The sequence below is a fragment of the Sarcophilus harrisii genome, chromosome 1, assembly GCF_902635505.1.
Source record: "Sarcophilus harrisii chromosome 1, mSarHar1.11, whole genome shotgun sequence".
Classification (NCBI taxonomy): Eukaryota; Metazoa; Chordata; class Mammalia; order Dasyuromorphia; family Dasyuridae; genus Sarcophilus; species Sarcophilus harrisii.
Window position 1 is genome coordinate 117,817,102 of NC_045426.1, and position 18,168 is coordinate 117,835,269.

The 18,168-nt window shown below is 36.4% G+C and overlaps 2 protein-coding genes across 4 annotated transcripts in view; one reads left to right on the forward strand and one right to left on the reverse strand.

Moving 5' to 3' along the window:
- The window catches only part of CDC37L1 (cell division cycle 37 like 1), a 30,734-nt gene extending 24,351 nt beyond the window's left edge, over positions 1-6,383 (reverse strand). The window contains exons 1-2 of the mRNA XM_031962175.1: positions 6,056-6,383; positions 2,005-2,286 (exon numbers count right to left, since the gene is read on the reverse strand). Coding sequence (XP_031818035.1) covers positions 2,005-2,286; positions 6,056-6,187 — 414 coding nt within the window. The 5' untranslated portion in view covers positions 6,188-6,383. The remainder of the gene's footprint in view (positions 1-2,004; positions 2,287-6,055) is intronic.
- Positions 6,384-7,094: 711 nt separating this feature from the next.
- SPATA6L (spermatogenesis associated 6 like) overlaps positions 7,095-18,168 on the forward strand; it is an 83,545-nt gene continuing 72,471 nt past the window's right edge. For 2 of the 3 annotated variants that reach the window (XM_012543354.2, XM_031962165.1), the window contains exon 1: positions 15,905-16,109. In XM_012543354.2, coding sequence (XP_012398808.1) covers positions 16,071-16,109 — 39 coding nt within the window. In that variant the 5' untranslated portion in view covers positions 15,905-16,070. Of the gene's footprint in view, positions 8,013-15,904; positions 16,110-18,168 lie in introns of those variants that run through there. The other variant, XM_031962161.1, reaches the window with a different exon arrangement.

The following is an 18,168-nucleotide window of genomic DNA, read 5'->3' on the forward strand; positions in this document are numbered from 1 at the left end:
TGTATCATTTGGATAATATAATTCATAATGGGTCACAAAAGGAAACTGGTAAATTAGGGCATGTCCCTAACCTTTAACATCAAATGAGAAAACATATCTTTTTGTACAATTCATTATACATTTTATCCCATTCATCTTATAATGTGGTCTGATTTTTTTTTTCCCCCTGAGGCAATTGGGGTTAAGTAACTTTGCCCAGAGTTACACAGCTAGAAAATGTTTAGTGTATAAGGCCACATTTGAATTCAGGTCTTCCTGACTTCAGGACTGGTGCTCTATCCACTGCACCACCTAGCTGCCTCATGTGGTCTAAGATTATAATTTAAAAAGTTCTTAAGGGATTTGTTAATGGTGAGAACAGTAATACTTGCTCTAAAGCTAATGTTTCTTATTTTTCAAAAACCCATTCTCTTAAGTATCCTGTATAGTTCTGATTACTATACTTTGTATTACTGTGTTTCTGCAAAATAAACTTTACAGCTCTAGCTCAATCTGCTAACAGAAATATTCATTTGCCCTCAGGTAGTTATGTTTTATTACTACTACATAGAGAATGTTAAGTTAACCTCAACAGTCATCCAGCCTTATTGTTAATTTTTTTATTGATATGCATTAGCAACTGGGTAGAAAGGCTTCTTATATAACGAAACATCTCTGAGATAATCTAGCTCCCTAGTGTCCCCCCCCTCTCCTCCCCATTCCTTAACTACTGCTCTGAGAGTTTCAATATAATGCCAGCTGATATCTGTTATGCTGAGTTTCTTAAAATCTTATTTGTCGATTGGAATTATGATTCATTTATATTATTATGAGAATGTGTTTAGTAATGCTCTTAGATGAAATCCAATAACTATTTCAATAGTTTTATGTGATAAGCAATGTCCAATTTTGGAAATCCTCAAATCACAGCAAAACAGGATTTTTAAGATCACCTAAGTCATGGAATTTAGAGTTCAAAGAAAATTTAATCTAGTTCAACACTCTCATTTAACAAGAATAAATGGATCTGAAGATGTTATTATAAGTGCCTTGCTCAAGGTCACACAGATAATAAATGCAGGCCTGGATCTAAATTCATATATTCTGACTTCAAAACCAGCTTTTTCATAATGTCTGTTTATCACCTCGCTATCCTTCAACTTTGTCATTTTCCATAAAAATCTGTTTCATTAATGATATTTGGGTAAAGATATTCAACTACTCAGGGTCAGGAAATTTTCTTTTACCTCTAACTCACTAACAAGAGTTATAACCTTTGGTACTTTACTTATTCTTTCTTGCTTATCAGTTAAAAAAAAAAAGGGGGGGGGGGGAATGGTGGTGGTTTAGATCAGACCTCCATGTCACTATCTCACCTAAAATTTCTATGGCTGGGATTAGAATTTAAGCTTTTTTCTTGAATGAAAAAGTCATACAGGTTTGATTACATGCCTTGATTCATACAGTGAATCAGTCAATGGCACTGTTAGGAAAAGAATTGCTGCTAGACGTTAACTTCTAGCTTATATTCTTTGATATTGATTTTTATATTGTCTCAGGTATAATTTTTTTAAGGAAAGAAGAGAAAGAATAAAATAAAAATTCACATAGATTATGTGAAATATCCTTCCTAACACGAGTGATTCTACTAGTAAGAAGAAATTCTTAGTATAACTAAGAGTTTATTGTATCTATGCTAGTAACTCAATGGAACAGATTATTATTAAAAAAAAATTAAGTAGTTACAAATCAATATTATATAATCAACACTATAATATAATTATTATCAAAAATTGGCCACAGCAAAAACAGGATGGGGTTGTATGTGTGCTATTTTTAGTGGTAACATTTTCTATAATTTTTAATGAAATTGGTGGGGAGGCGGGGAGGGAAGAGAGAGAAAATCAGTAGATAATGAGTACTGCTTTGTTAATACAGATATTCTAGCACTAGGATGTTAAATGTCCACAAACATACATAAATGTATCGATAGCTTTTGCTTTGTTTGTATTCCTCAATATGTACCTTATTAAAAACATCCTTGCTAATGGCATCCATGTTCCATAAACACATTCTCTCTCGCTGTACCAGGGCCTCTTCTTTTTGTCTCCACTCTTCTTCCCTTTGCCTCAATTCCGACACTGCTGTTTGTGCTTTGGCATGTTCCTGATCCAGAGACTCAGAGTTATGAAGTGCTAAACTACCAAGTTTCTGTTGAGCTTCAGCTAGATTCCATTTGCATGCTACAGAGCTTTTCACAAACTCTTTCTGCTTTTGGCAAGCCAGTTCAATCCCTTGGTTATACATCTGGATGGAGAACAAAACATTATTTGTAACAACCAAAGTAAACAAAGCACGCATTTATATAGTACAAACACAATTTCACTTTAGATTGTATTTCATAGAGGTCATTTTCATTAAAACAGATTACCCCAAATCCCAAACTTTTTTGAAGTTTCCCAGAGAATAACTAAGGAAAAACCCCATCAACTATTGCATCTTTATCATATGTACAACTCATTTACCATTTAATATACGTGATTTTGTAGTACTGTCTTGTAATCCCAACTACATATAAAACTTTAAAGGGTAAGGATTTTTTGTAACCTACACAGCAACACAGTACCTCACACATCATTCATCTCAAATATTTGTTTATTATTTTGTAATAATTAAAGTAACAAAAACAGAAGTCCCTAATTTTTCTCCTCAATAAAATGAAAACAAAATCTTTGGAGTTCTCTTCTATAGAGAATTTCCTTATTCCAAGGAATACTAAGAAGTAATTTCTTCTAACTGTACACATATGTTTGCATTTCTATTTCTCAATTTGAAAAAGTAAGTGTTGTTCACTTACTTTATTAAAAGAATACAAAACATAAGTGGTTTTTTTTAAAATGGCATGTCCAAGGACTCATTACAATTGTCTGACCAGTTAAGAAATTGTTTATTAATTGTAAATTAGCCAATATGCTCCCTTTACTGCACATTATTTATATTTTAAATACAATCTGCCTTTAAAGGCAAGGGACTCCCCAAGGAAAGCCCCTAGCTTTGCAGTTTCTGGCAAGCTTGAAAGATAGGACAAATGGGTATACTTCTGAATGCAGATGTAGTACTTAACTACTTTGGGATTTTGCAAATGTTAAGCTCATGTTATATTCTAATATATAATACTTGGCATGTACACAAGACTTTAAACTTCCAAGTATATATAGTACAAATACTACTCCTATTTTAAAGATAGGTTAATGACCTGTCTATAGCCATATACTTAAGTAAATGTCAAGACCAGACTAACATTTTATAATGGCGAAAAATTTTTTGTTTTTATTTAGTTCTCATACTTTATAGAGAACTACTGCTTATTTGTAAAATCTAAGGGTGGCAGTTACTCATATCAAAGACTTATAATGCTTTTAAGATAGACTAAATTTTTATTCTTTCTTCATATAACTTGAATTTGAGGACTCATATCCCTTTAGATACCTTGTCTCCTCCTCAGTGGCAAAAACTTTATTGGAAATTTATAAACTGTGATAAACATTTTCATCTTACTGGGTCTAATACAGAAACTTAACAATTTTAAAGGTAGAAAGGAAAACAAGCATCTTAAGTGTGTTTAGTGCAAAAAAATGACCAAAACTAGCATTAATCAAGCTATCCATTTGCAAATGGAAATATCACTGATAAGAGTATTTCATCTAAATAGGATTCAGCCATACCCCACAACTTCAATCAAAGTATATAACTCCCCCTCAACCTTCTCCCCCAAAAAAGAAAAAGAAAGAAAGCTCACCCATTCATAATATTTTCTATTGGGGGCACTTTTGTGGAGTACTCTTGTTTAACTGAAATTCCTTTGACAAAACTGATTACAGAAGTTGATGTACAATCATTTCTTCAGAATGTTATTTTTCATATATATATATATATATATATATATATATGTATATATTACATTAGTGACTCCTAATTAATGAGGTGGTAGTGAGATTCTGTCATATTATTTTCATTTCTCAAATGGTTGGTGGTGTCTTTGGTTGTAAAACTGATTTTTGACCTATTAGCTAGGGAAATGAATCATTACTGGCTTCCTTGTAAGCACTATACTTTTAAATAATTTTTTAAATCATCATATATAAAAAAGAGTTTAGGAAAAAATGTTAGTTTTCCTTAAAAGTATCTTTAGGAATCCATTCATTTTGCAAGAACTATGGATTTCATTTCATTGAAAATAATGATAACATTTGTCTATTCTCTATCCTGGAGAACTCTTCTCAAAACACTTCCAGTAAGGACAAAAACAAAATGAGGTAAATTAGGACACTGTAAAACACTTCATAAGATAGGATTCAATAACCTTGAAGGGTCTACTTCAGGTAATGACTTGAGAAATGAGACCCTAACATTCCTAACTTACTGACATTTTTAATATGTTTTATATAATTTTGTTTTGATATTTATAACAATTCAATGTGGTAGGTGCTATTAAGGATTCAGCACCCCCTTTTATAAGTGAGGAAGCTGAGACAAAGGGGAAAAGGTGGCTTTGAGCAACATGTTTTCATATTAGTTAAAAAAAAAAAAAAATGTTATGAGAATAAAAGGGCACCGGCCGTTTGAGTAATGGTGTAATGCAGTCTAGTATGAAAATAAAAGCCAGGATCACAAAACTGAGTCAGATGTCAAAGATCTCTGAAATTTCATTAGAATTTTGCTCAGGGAATGAGTAGATTGTTACTTCTCTATCTATTAGTATTAGTTTCACCAAATGAAGAGAAACCCCACAAAGAGGTCAAGTTAGTTTATTTAAAATTTACAAAGGACTAACAAGAAAATAAAGATGCTAAAAGTTTATATGGCATTATGAGGAAGGGCTGCCTCAGCTTCTTTCAGACTAGCTCACAGAATTTAGAACTGAAAGGGATGACAACAATTATGCAGTTCAATCTCCTCTTACAGATTTCTTTGCAATTTTAATTATTTTCCCAAATCATTTATACAAATCCAAGTTTTCTAACTTCAAATTCAGAGCTGTTTCTATTAAGATTGGTAACAAACTGGCATATTGGTTAGTGCACCTCACTATAGAATCACCCAACTTTATATCAGAAAACAAAGCTACCAAATTCTCATTTCCCTGTCTTCAGAGAAAGTGAAAAGACATATCTATCTGTGCCTAGAGGGGTGGTAGGCGGGGAGACTGGCATAAGCAAATAGTGCAGCTGGCAGGGTCATCAGAGATCATTTCGCAGTCCAGGGACCTCTAAGACGTCCATGGATTTTATAAGATCTTTTTAATTTGGTTGGGGAAACAATTACATCTTAATATAATTGGTTTCTTTTGAAATTCTATGTGTTATATTTTATTTCTTTCAAAATATTATTCCGAGAAGGGGTTCACCCGCCACATTTTAGAGTTGAGCAAACTAAGATTCAGATTTTAGGTGACTTTCAGATTAGGTAATAAATGATTTGAATGCGAACCCAGGGCGGAGCAAATCACGGTTCTTTTCATTACAGAGCACTACTAAAAAAAGAAAAAAAAAAAAAAAAAAAAGAAAAGGATGTGTGAAGTTAAGGATCTAAGGCAAAATGCATTTTACCATTTTAGTTGCGGTCTCTCGGGTTAAGATAGGCAATTCTGCCCATTCTCAACGTTCTTGCAGAAAATATCTCCCGCAGTTCTTTCACTGCATACATGAGGACACTGAGTTCAAGGGAAGGGAGGCGACTTAAAGGAATTAAGAACGGAAAAGGGACTTTTAGGGGTAGCCCAAACAACTCCCCTCTCCCCCGCCCCTAGTCCCACAATTGGGACGCCTCTCAGCTGATCCAGCTTCTCCATTAGACACTCACACCCTCCCCCCCCACGGCCAGGGGTAGGGGGTGGAATGAGAAGAAACCTGATGCAGCCCAGAGTGAGCGGGCGCAGAGCGTGACCGAGGGGAACACGGCGGGGGGGGAGGGGGAGCAGGGACCGGACCAGAGGTTGGAGACCCTCCGCCCCCGCCGCCCCCCATTCCCGGGGGTCTGGCAGGACCGCTCCCTCCCACCCAAGTTCGCTCTTTACCTGGGGGCCGTCGACAGGCGGCTGCGGGAAGCGGGAGGAGCAGGGAGACACCTCCAGCTCCGTCTCCTCGTCATCCTCCCCACGGTCCCCGGGGAGGTTCCAGGGTCCAGGCGGCGGCCACGGCCGCTCCATAACCCCGCTCCCCCCGGCCCGGCAAACCGCCACCTTCAACGGCCTCCCGGCAGACCGGAACCGGCTGCCCCGCAGCCGCCGCCCCCGGGGGGGGGGGGGGGGGCCGTTACCCAGAATCCCTCGGCGCGCGCGGAGACGCCAGCACACGCCAAGCGTCTGCCCGGCCCCAGCCCCGCGGCGGAAGGAGACGGTCAGAGCTTGCCCAGCGTCACTTCCGGAAGCAGATGTAGGGGGGTGGGATACGCTGGAGGAAAGAAGGGAGGGCGAGGGGAAGGGGCGGGCATGGAGGCGGACCTCGGCTTGGCCGGTGGTTGAGGGAGGGGGGAAGGAAGTGGCGTGTGGAGAAAGGGCGACTTTTCCTGCACTGATCTGGCTAGTATAGAGTGTCTTTGTAACTGTTTCTTGTGTACGTCTCCTTGGATTTATTTCTGCAGACATTTTCAGCTGTAGCCTTAGGGACGGTTCTTCGTAATCATCATTTTTATAACTAATAAATTTGCGAGAATGCAATATATTTATATTTATTATCATATAAATAAATATATGATAATATATTTATATATATAAATAAATATATGATAATACACGTAACATTACACATTAACGTTGTTCCACCTCTGCAAAGTGAGCCAAGTGCATTCTCGCAAATTTATTAGTTATAAAAATATACATATATATATATATATGTTGGTTTTGTTTTGCTGAATTGCTTCCCCCTCCCCCCACCTTTTTCAATCTTTGTTACCAGGAAACAAAGATTTATTGCTGAATAAAGAGATGTGTCTATAATAATCATGATTATAAAGTAATAATAAGGTTTCTGTAATCCCGTAAGGTATACAAAGGTCTCTCCTAGCGATATTATGAGGTAAGGTGTTTCCCACGACCCCTTGGCAAGTAAACGTTACACTTTTACAAATGAGGAAACATGCCCAGACGTTAAACGTTAACGATAATGATTTTATGCTGTATTAAGATGAAAATAGATCAGCTTTGTGGAAGATTTTAAGGTTTACAGCGAGCTGGGCATTTGTGAAGTAGAGATGGCAAAACGGAACACAAAGTGCTCAGGCAAATTGCTGTATTACTTTTTCTAAAAAGTTGCGCGTAAAGGTCAACTCTTTCTGATGAAGAGAATAGTGATCTCCTAGCTTGGAGTGCCACCAACTGGGGAAACAAGAGTGAGTGCTTAAGAGAGGCAGGCTTAAGAGAGTTATAAAAGGAAGAAAGTGAATTGGATAATTAGGTTGTTGATTTGGAGAAAAAAGGTTTGGAGAAAAACAAAAAATGCAAATCAAAATTCCTCATGTCAAGAAAGACAAAAGAAGGAAATACTCAAAAAAGGTGCATTCTCGCAAATTTATTAGTTATAAAAATAATGATTACGAAGAATCGTCCCTAAGGCTACAGTCGAAAATGTCTGCAGAAGTCCAAGGAGACGTACACAAGAAATAGTTTCAAAGCAACAAATGCAATAAACATTTATTAAACATCTATGTGGAAGATACAGGGCTAAGCGTTGGGGGTAGAAAAAGTTGGGGGCAAAAATAGTCAAACAAATATCTCTAAGAATCTGAGGATAAAGATATGTAAGAAATTGACATATAAAACCAAGAGCTATTATTCCTCAATGACTTTTCAAAGGCAAGTAGTTCGAAAGAGAATTCTAAACTATTAATAATCATTTGAAAGAATCTTATTAACAAAAAATGGAAATCAAAATTCTTCATGTTAAGAAAGAAAAGGAAATAATCAAATGTTGGAGAGACTGTGAAGAGGACACAACATAGGATTGGAGTTTCTCTGAATTGGTTTGATGATTTTGGTAAGCAATTTGTAGTTATGCTAAGAAAAGGATTAAAATGTTTGTTTATATCTTTGACCCATAGATCTCATTGATAGGCATATACCTCAACCAACTCAAAGGCAGAAAGAAAAATTATGTAACACCAAAAAATTCTTACCACTTTTTGTGGTAGCAAAGAATTAGAAACAATGTGCATATTCATCATTTGGAGGATGGCTAGACAAATTTTAAGTTAATTTAATCAACTGTGGCTGTGCTGCTGTGCTGTAAGAAATAATGAACAAATTAATTCAGAAATACTTGGGAAGATATGAAATAATTCAAAATAAAGTAGCAGAACTAAGATGATACATAATGCATACAAAAATGTAACTGGAAAGACTTAAAAAAAACTAAACTGAATGTTGTATAATTATATATAATTGCATAATAACCAAGACTGTTCTGGAGAAAATTTGAGAGAATGCACTTCCCTCACTTTGCAGAGGTGGAACAACGTTAGTGTGGAATGTTGCATGTATTATCATATGAATAAATATATTGGTTTGTTTTGCTGAACTGCTTCCCCTCCCCCCACTGTTTCAGCCTTTGTTAACAAGAGAACAAAGATTTATTGCTGAATAGAGAGATGAAGGGAGGGATATATTCAGAAATAAAGCAAAACCAAAACAAAGATTATGTAAAATAAAGTGAGTGTGACAGTAAGAGAATGAGAATGGTAGAAAAAGAAAGGAGAGATTAGGAAAGGAAAAGTATATTTGGAGGGGCAAAGGAGGAGGAGAATGTAAGAATCTCATCAATAATAATTACCTATTTCTGCCCCAAACCGAAGTCAAATAGTCATAGTACCAATTTCTGCTAGAATCTTTTTTTCAGAAGCTATGATGTTTAATTATGAGTTATGAAAAAAATATAATTGTTGCAGGTTTTTTTCTATTTGTCTGTATTCAATTAATTTCTTATAAACAGTTTCAGGAACAAAAATAAAGTTCAAAAGTCAAAAACAAGTTCATAGATCTCTGAGAAATAATTTAGCTATGTTGCCTGGATCACTGAATTTATATATGTATATATTTCCAGAGCCTGTGATTTTTATTAGTGCTCCTTCCATTGACACTACTGACTGTAATTCCCTATCACTCTGTAGATGTTCTTCAAGAGTTGTAAATAAACACACACATATACACACACACTGTAGTCAACCTGTTTATATCCATTCTGTTGCCAAGGATTGTCAATTTTACCTTTGCAACATTTCAGAAATTTACTACCTTCTCTCCTCTCCTATGGTCATAACCCTGGTGCAGGTCCTGATCATCCTAAGCCTAGTACTATTATAATAGCCAGTTATTGGGTCATTCCTCTCTTGTCTTTCCCCACTCTATTCTAAAGGTTCTTAAATTTTTGTTTTCAGTGTCTTTATACTATTAAAATTATTGAAGATCAGTCTAAAGAGTTTTTGTTTATGTGGATTATATTTGTAGGCATTTACCACATTAGAAATAAAAGGTAAATTTTAATTTATAGAACCCCTGAACAGGTTTCAAAACCCCCCAGGACCCTGTGGACTATACTTTTAGAATCACTACTCTAGTCCATTCTCCATTTAGCCAGTAAGGTGATTTTCCTAAAGCACAAGTCTGACTATGTCATCCCTAAATTTTTTAAATTTATTTTTTTTATGTCATCTCTATTTTCACATTCCAATGATTCCCTATCACTCCGGGATCTTCTGTTGTTCAAGGTCCTTTAAAACCTATACCCTCTTTCCCTTTTCCAGTTTTCTTACCCTTTATGGCTCACAACATAGTCTTCAATCTAGTGTCACTGGCTCTCTTGCTTCATGAAAAAGATACTTCATTTCTCAGGTCCTAGCGTTTTTCTTGAAGGACCTTTTTCTTGAAATACTCTCCTTCCTAAGGCCCACCCCCTGGCTACCTTCAAAGTTTCCACTAAAAGTCCAACTTCTACAGAGAGGATTTTCCAATCCCTCTTAATTCTAGTGCTTTCCCTCTGTTTATTTCCTATGTATTCTGCTTGTATCTTGTTTGTTTCTTGTCTCCCTCATTAGATTGTGATCTCCTTGAGGATAGGGACTGTCTTTTGCCTTTCTATATATCCCTGCGGCCTAGCTCAGTGCTTGATACATAGCAAGCATTCAATAAATGCTTATTAATTGACCAGCTGACTAAGACTTCTTGAGCTGGTCTTCAGGGTGATCTTCATGTTTTTATGGAAATAGGCACTTTACTTACTATATCACATATTAGAGTAATTATATCTGATATTTGTATAGCACTTTACAGATTGCAAAGCATTTTCCTAACAAACCAGTAAGGTAGTGCATATTTAACTCACCATGAGGATACAGTTTTATACATGTTTAATATGTACATAAGTTCCCTAACCAGAAGACCAAAATAAATCCTTTTTCTCATAGACAAATTGTTGATATGCTTTTTTGGGGAAGTTAGTGGTTTATTTATTCATTCATTTATTTTTCTCTATTGCCCAAGTTAAAAATATAGCAGCAACTCCCGGATCCCTATTCTTGTGCTTATTGGCATGGAAGCTTTGATGTGGTAATCATAGGGCTCATTATATTGATGATGGACTTAGTTTGGAAATCCATTAGAAAAAATTATGGTGACTGATGAGTTGAAAATAGGAGAAAGTGAAGCATTCAAATTCTGAATAATGTTTAATAAATTCAGAAAGTTATTGATATGCTCATATGTCAGTGTGCTTTATTGTGAGTCAAATAACAATAAAAAACGTCATATGAGATAGTTGCATAAGATGTATAAGTATAATTCAATGAGTATAAATAAAGAACTATAAATTATGTTATATTTGTGAATTCAGATTCCAAATAGTTTGGAGATAGCTAAAAAAGTATTCAGGGGCAATTAGTAGTACAGTGGATAGAGCAAAGATGCTGGAATCAAGAGAACCTGAGTTTAAATCCACCCTGAAACACTATTTTTGTGACCTTGGACAAATCATTCAATCCTGTTAGCCTCAGTTTCCTCATCTGTAAAATGAACTGGAAGAGGAAATGGCAAGCCACTTCAGTATCTTTGTCAAAGAAACTCCAAATGAGGTCACAAAGAGTCAGATGTGACTGAAATGACTGAAAAACAAAAAGTATTCACCTGAAACTTAATTCCTGCCTTGGGAATAAGTCCTAATACTTATTAAGGATACTTGAGAATTTTGGTCTTGCTAAATAAATATTCAGATTACTTCTCCCTTTCAGTATATTCTAAGAAAAACAGTAGAAGTCTCCTCCTCCTTTCCTCTTCTACCATTCCTTTTTCTCCTCCTCCTCCTCCTCCTCCTCCTCCTCCTCCTCCTTTTCCTCCTCCTCCTCTGCCTCCTTTTCCTTCTCCTCCTCCTCCTTTTCCTTCTCCTCCTCTTCCTCTTCCTCCTTCTCTTTCTCCTCCTACTTCTCCTTCTCCTCCTACAGTAGGCTTCTCTTTCCTTTCATACTCTGAATGACTGGTAAGATACTATGTAACAGTTTTCTCTTTTCATTTCTTCTTGGGCTTAGCAGACATTCTGTAACTACTTTTTCATACTCAATGCTTTTTTTTTTTTTGAGTTTTCATATTAAGGCAATCTGCCAAGAATTTCCTTTTTAGATTTATTATTTCATAATCAGTAGAAACTAGGTTGCTCTAAATATATATATTTTGAATTTTTTTTTTTTTTTTTTTTTACAAAAAGTTATTAGTCTTATTCTCTTCTCCAGAGTCTTTGGAAGCCAGTGGCAAGACATAGGTTAAGATGACTGGTGATGGCCTAGTGGTAAATATGGGCTTAATGTAATGAAAACTTTCTAACAATTAGAGCTCTCCAAAAGGATAGTTTTTAAAATAGTTTTCCTCAAGAGGTAGAAGGTTTCTTTTCAGTGAGATCTTCCATAAAAAGCTAGACCATATGTTAAATATGATTCTTTTTCAGCTTAAGGCTAGATGATACCTTCTGAGTTTCTGTTCAATACTGCACTTCTGCTATACTAGTCTAGAACAGAAGTTTGATGCTATTTTAACCATCACTATCACATAGAATTAGCTTTGTAAAGAAATCAAGATCTTACAAATGAAACCAGTGGAGTAAGTGAAAAAGAGAGGATCCTTTTTTGTATGGCCCACCAAATGACAGAGTAGGGCTTTATAGTTTCTACAATTCTTGTAGTATTGTTAGTATTCACTAGAAGTAGCTGGCATATTTTCATGAATTTATCATAATATTGTAGATAGTATGTTGAAAGATAAGGAGAGGCTGTGATAATATTGTTATAAGTTACTTCTGCATAAGGAAATTCTGTATACCAATATAGACCGGCAATGAGAGCCATGAAGGTTAAATGATTAGACCAGGATCCTACAACTTTTTATCCCTAAGCCATTAGGAAATACACACACACACACACACACACACACACACACAAACCCAAAGCATCAAACATTTGACAGTGAAGCTGGGGTGAATTTGTCTTTTTTTTTTTTTTTTTTTAATATGACTTGTCTTTCCTTTTTGTTTTTGTTGTTGTTTTTTCATTTCAATATTTCTTTCTAGTACTATTTGAAAAAAAAAGTTATATGAATTATTCTAGGGAAGGTAGCTATATTAACTTAAAAATGATGATTCCCATGAAAGCCAAGGTTCAAATTCTGTCTTTGATATGTACTGATCGTGCGACCATGGGCAAGTCATTTTGTCAATGTGTTAAAGTGACTTTCTTAGACTATAATTTGTAGAGAAGGTGCTGATCTGCACTGACAAAGATGTTTCCTCACCTGAGAGTTCCTTAACCTAATGAAATTAGAGATCTGGTCCCTATTCCTATAATATTCACAATTTACTGAACAGCCGTTGAAAATTTTCCCTCTTTTAAAGTTAATTCTCTTTTATTAATTTCCTAAAAGTAAAACTAATAAGTAAACTTCACTCTTTTAGGTGGAGAGTCAGGATATGGGAGCAGGAAACATGTATTGCTTATTGTTATTGTCTATAAGGAGGGAGTTTGTTCAGAGTTGCAAAAGGAAACCTAGGGTATTGAGCCATCCCAGATGTGGTAAGAAGCCAAATACTTGGGCTGCTTCTGCCTTCACTCACATGATGATGGCAGCTACTGTGTTGCCTTGATTGCTTCATAAAAGTGGGCAGAAAGCAGAATGGCTCTGTTTCAGCAAGTAATAGTCAGTGTCACAGCAATCTTAGTGTAGTTTTAAAATTTTTTAGTAGCTTATCTATATTGGTAGATTTCTTTTTAAGCTTTTAGAAGCTTAAAACTACATTATAGAGGGTTTGATTTTATAGTATTTTTATTAAAGTGGATAAGCAGACGAGAAAGAATACTATTACATTTTTGGGACAAAAGATCTTTGCTACTAAAGTTACTCCATTTGCTTCTCTCTGTTGTGGAACTATTCTTATGTCACTTTTATGAATTCAGGGACCCTGTCTCTTACTCCCTCATCTGGCAAACAGTAACTATCAGACCGACAGCTATCTATATAGTAATGTCTACAATGCTGATCTACAAAAGCAATGGTCTGGGAATCAGGAGGTCTAACTTCTAATCCTGGCTGTTATTAGTAGTGGGATGACCATGACCAAAGTATTTTACCTTGGTAGGCCTAAATTTCCTTTTCTGTAAAATAAGATGCCTGGGCTAGATGATTTATGACGCTTCCCTCTCCTTTTAAAAAAACTTCATTGGTTCCACGTTCTTACATTCCCAATGACCCTCCAAATGCACGATTAATAACAGAGTCATTCTGCTTTCTGCCCACTTTTATGAAGCAATCAAGGCAACATGGTAGCTGCCATCATCATCTAAGTGAAGGCAGAAGCAGCCCAAGTATTTGGCTTCTCACCACATCTGGGATGGCTCAATACCCTAGGTTTCCTTTTGCAACTCTCAACAAACCTCCTTATAGACAATAACAATTTTTCATGTTTCCACTCCATGTGCTTATTACTTATAATATTGTGGGATTTATTTAATGTCAGTGACTCTTTCCAGGCACTCTTACTTGCTGTTCTTCAACCTTTCTTTTTGCTATACTCATCAACTGCAGTGAATGGAAAAAAATTATTTACCCACTTTAAAAACTAGTCCCTAGCTTCCCTCAGGCTGGAATCTCAGTATTGCCTATTTTAAAAGTGTAATCATGGCATTGGAGAATATATTAACTACTCTGACATAAAGAGAAATCTTACAAGCCAATTTTGTCTACTTTGGACAGTGAAAACTAGCCTAGCAGGCTCTCCTTGAAATGCCTTGGGGGAAAAAATATTAGGACATACTTTTAATGCTTTTGCATATAACTTATGTACCTAATGTTTGACTGCTTTTGCAATCACCCCGACATTATTTGTATCATTCACATAAACAATCTTTCTTGGTTCCTTGGAACAGTAAAAGAACACAGGATTTGGAGCCAGTCAGTTTTAATCAACAAGCATTTGTTAAGTCTAGGGATATAAAGAAAAAAAAAAGTTGCTGCTCTTAAGGAATTTACAGAAAACTTAGGTTTCCATCAGAGTCTCAGGCAAAATGGACAGAGCACAGAAAGGATCTGGAATGATGAAGATCTGGGCCTTTTTTATTTTTTTTTTTTAAGGTTTTATAATTTATTATATTTTTTCAATTTCCAAATTCTTTTCTCCCTCCCTTATTCAATGAAAAGGCAAAAAAACCCAAAACCTATTACAAGTATCTATAGTTAACACAAAACAAATGCAGAAGCATTAGACATGTTCCAAATTTTTTTTTTTTAAAAGAGAGAAAATTCTTCAGTTTGTATTTTGAATCCATCAGTTCTCAATCTGGAGATAGGTAGCATATGTCATCTTGTGTTGGTGGGACTGTGTTGGAATGCTGATTAGAGTTAGTAGTTCTTTGAAGATTATCTTTACAATATTGTTATTGTGTAGATTGCTCTGGTTAAGCTCACTTAGCCATTTCACTTTGCTTAAATTCATACAGGTCTTCCCAGGTTATACTGAAGCCATCTCCACCAGATGGAAATTCTATCATATTCATAAACCATAACTTGTTCAGCCATTCCCCACCTCAGTTTCTAATTCTTTGCCACCAGAAAAAAAATTTAAAGTTTTTGTTTTTTTAATTGATGCTTTCCTCTCAGCTCTGCCATTCCCCAACAAACCCTTATCTCCAATCCTTCCTTGTAAAAATAAAACAAAAGCAATAAACACACTGGCCATATCTGAAGACGTATGCCTAATTCTGCACTTGTAGTCCATCATCTCTCTCTCAGCCCTCTGAAATTCAGGGAAATACCATTGCCAGTAGTAGCTTTGAGATTGGGAATTTAACATTGTTAAGCTTCATATTTTACCTCGATAAAGTGGAGATAGTAAAATGGTATGATCTCTACCTTAGGGCACTGTTGTGAAACTCAAATGAAAAGGTAGTTAGGTTAGTTGTCACTGCCACGGCTACAACTATTCATCACCATCACGACCACTACTACTAGTATCGGCTTGAACAGATCACTTCCCTTTCCTAGGCTTCCGTTTCCCCATATATAAAATCGGATTATATGTTCTCCAAAATTTCATTTCTCTTTGAATCCTATGATCTTTATCCTTCCGTTATAATAGACCCAGGGTCATTATACAGTTCCTGAAAAGAGGAGAGTAGTAAAGAACTGGGGCAGAAAGGACATAAAGACAAAGCAGCGAGATAGGAACAGAGGGCTCTAAGCGTACATTGAGCATCCTTAAGCAAGAAGGGGGATAGTACTCCGAACTCGAACCAGAACTGAACCCAGGCCCCATCCTTCCAGGAGTAGCGCGGGCCAAAGGGCATGCGCACGCACTTGGCGTCTCCAGCCTCCCGAGTTCCAGCAGTGGAAGTTTGGAAGCTTAGGTCGCCGTGGTAACGAGACGCTTTTCCCTTGTGGGAAACAGCGGTAGCAGAAGCTCCAGCTCTCACCACCGGAGAGGGGTCGGGGCGGGAGGGTCGGGGAAGAAACCCGCTCCTCTGCCCAGCGAAGCAGGGTCCCTTTCCAACCCTTCCCGCCCCAGCTGGGAAAGATGCCCCTGGAAGTGGTAGTGGAGCTGCACATTCGAGCGGTAAGGGAGACCAACCCATTTTTGCCTCGTTCGGTTCACAACCCTTAATTTCACGATTTAGTCGCTGCTCCCATCCTTCTTAACCCTGATTTTCATCTAGCTTCAGACAAGATTTGCAATCCTCACTGTCTAGAATTAATTCCCGATTTAACAAACCCTTGGTCCCAAGTTTATCCTTTATACAGTTAGTTCTTCATTGATATTAAAACCTTTCCCCCCCCTTCTCAAAGATCCCATCTCTTGCTTGGGTTCTATTCTTCCTCTATCCCATTCTTCCGAGATGACTTGTTTCATCCGCCGTGCCTACGCCCCCCGACCTCTTCTATTCGCCCATTTTAAATAACCCTAGACTCCGTACAATTTCACTATCTTAAAGGAGAAACTAATGTTCGGATAGTGTTTGGATTCTTTATATAAACACTAGAAGAATTGCATAATTAGCATAATCACCAAGTTGAAAAATTACCATTGCAATATAGATCAATTTATTTTCTTTTGACCTAACTCCCCCTGCGGTCAGTTCGGGCTTGCCCCACCTTATGAAAATAAATCAAGTATTTAGAAAGCATTGCATTGGATACTCAACGGAATTGCTGTGCTTTTTTTCTCTAGTCACCCATTGACTCCTCTCCAATCTTAAAGACTCATACTTAAAATGTTAGCGCTAAACAACTTTAACGCTGGTATGTACCCTCATTTAATGGCAAGCTGCTGCAGAGTTCTGGTTTTCAATGCTCCTCCCTAAGGGCAGAGACTTAGAGGAATGCCACAGTGCCAATGATCACACACAGCAGAATTGGCAACTGTAGGCTTAGGTTCATTGATGTAGACTTGAAGGGGCTCTTGTAAAGCTCTAATCCAACCCTCTGATTTTACTGAAAGTTTAAAGGATTTATTAAAGGTCACAGAGGCAAGAAAGAGTCAAGATATGAACCCAGGTGATTCCAGATCCAGTAGGTTTTACAGAGTACAATACTATCTGAGGGAGTGATAGAAAGATTTGACCCAGTTTGCTATTGGTATATAGGTTCAGAGGAAGTGTATATATGCTGCATCAACTAACTGAGGTCTCAATCAAAGAATGAAGGCATTTGTTTTATAAATAGATAAAAAATAAATCAGTCTCCCCCAACTAAATAAAAAGTATACTGCATCAAAATTTAACAGTAATGGTTAGATTTTATTGTGATTCTGAAATGGAATTCCTTCCTTTACCCAAAACAAACAAACAAAAAAAACCCACTTATGGTCCATTTTAAAGTACTTGTTCTTCACAGAATCCCAATCAGGAGAAAAATAGGCCTAAGAACCAGTAAACTCAGGTCCTATTTAATTAAGTGAATCTCAGTGATATAAACATTCAACAAAATTGCCCTGACAAAGCCTTAGTAGTTAATTTGGAGGCTATGAATAGGATCTCATAACTTTAAACATCTGGCATAACACTTGTAATGAAATCTTTAAAAGTAAAATGTAACAAAATAATTTAGAACTTCACAGACTGAGGGCAGTTGTATTGACTCTGGGAGTGAAGAGGTAGTCAGTGAATCGAAAATTACTCCATTTATCCCCAATAAGTAGTTATAATTTCTGAAGGTCACCTATCCTTAAGAATTTTACTCTTCTGCTCATGTAGAATCAATTATATTTGCCAGAGTTGATTCTGGCCCAATACTACAATCTTCAATACCCAATACCCAATACCCAATGCCACATCTTCAAAAGGTTACTGTCAGTTACAGTCTTTCCTATTTATAAATACTGATAACATTCTTAAATTGAATTTTATATTGACTGGCTTCTGGTCTAACTTAAGGGTTTTTTGGTGGCTAGAGCATCATTTAAATATAATTAATCCTTCCTTTTTTTCCCCTCTCTGGCTGATTATATATTGTGCCTGATACAACAGCAAGTTCACAGTGATGAATGCTGATGTTTGAGAATCTGATTGTTTTAACTTCCATCACCCTCAAAATCATTACAGGAAAAACATCATCCAAATACAACATAAGAAATTACAAAATATACAGTTCCTTTGTTATACATGGGAAAGTTTGCA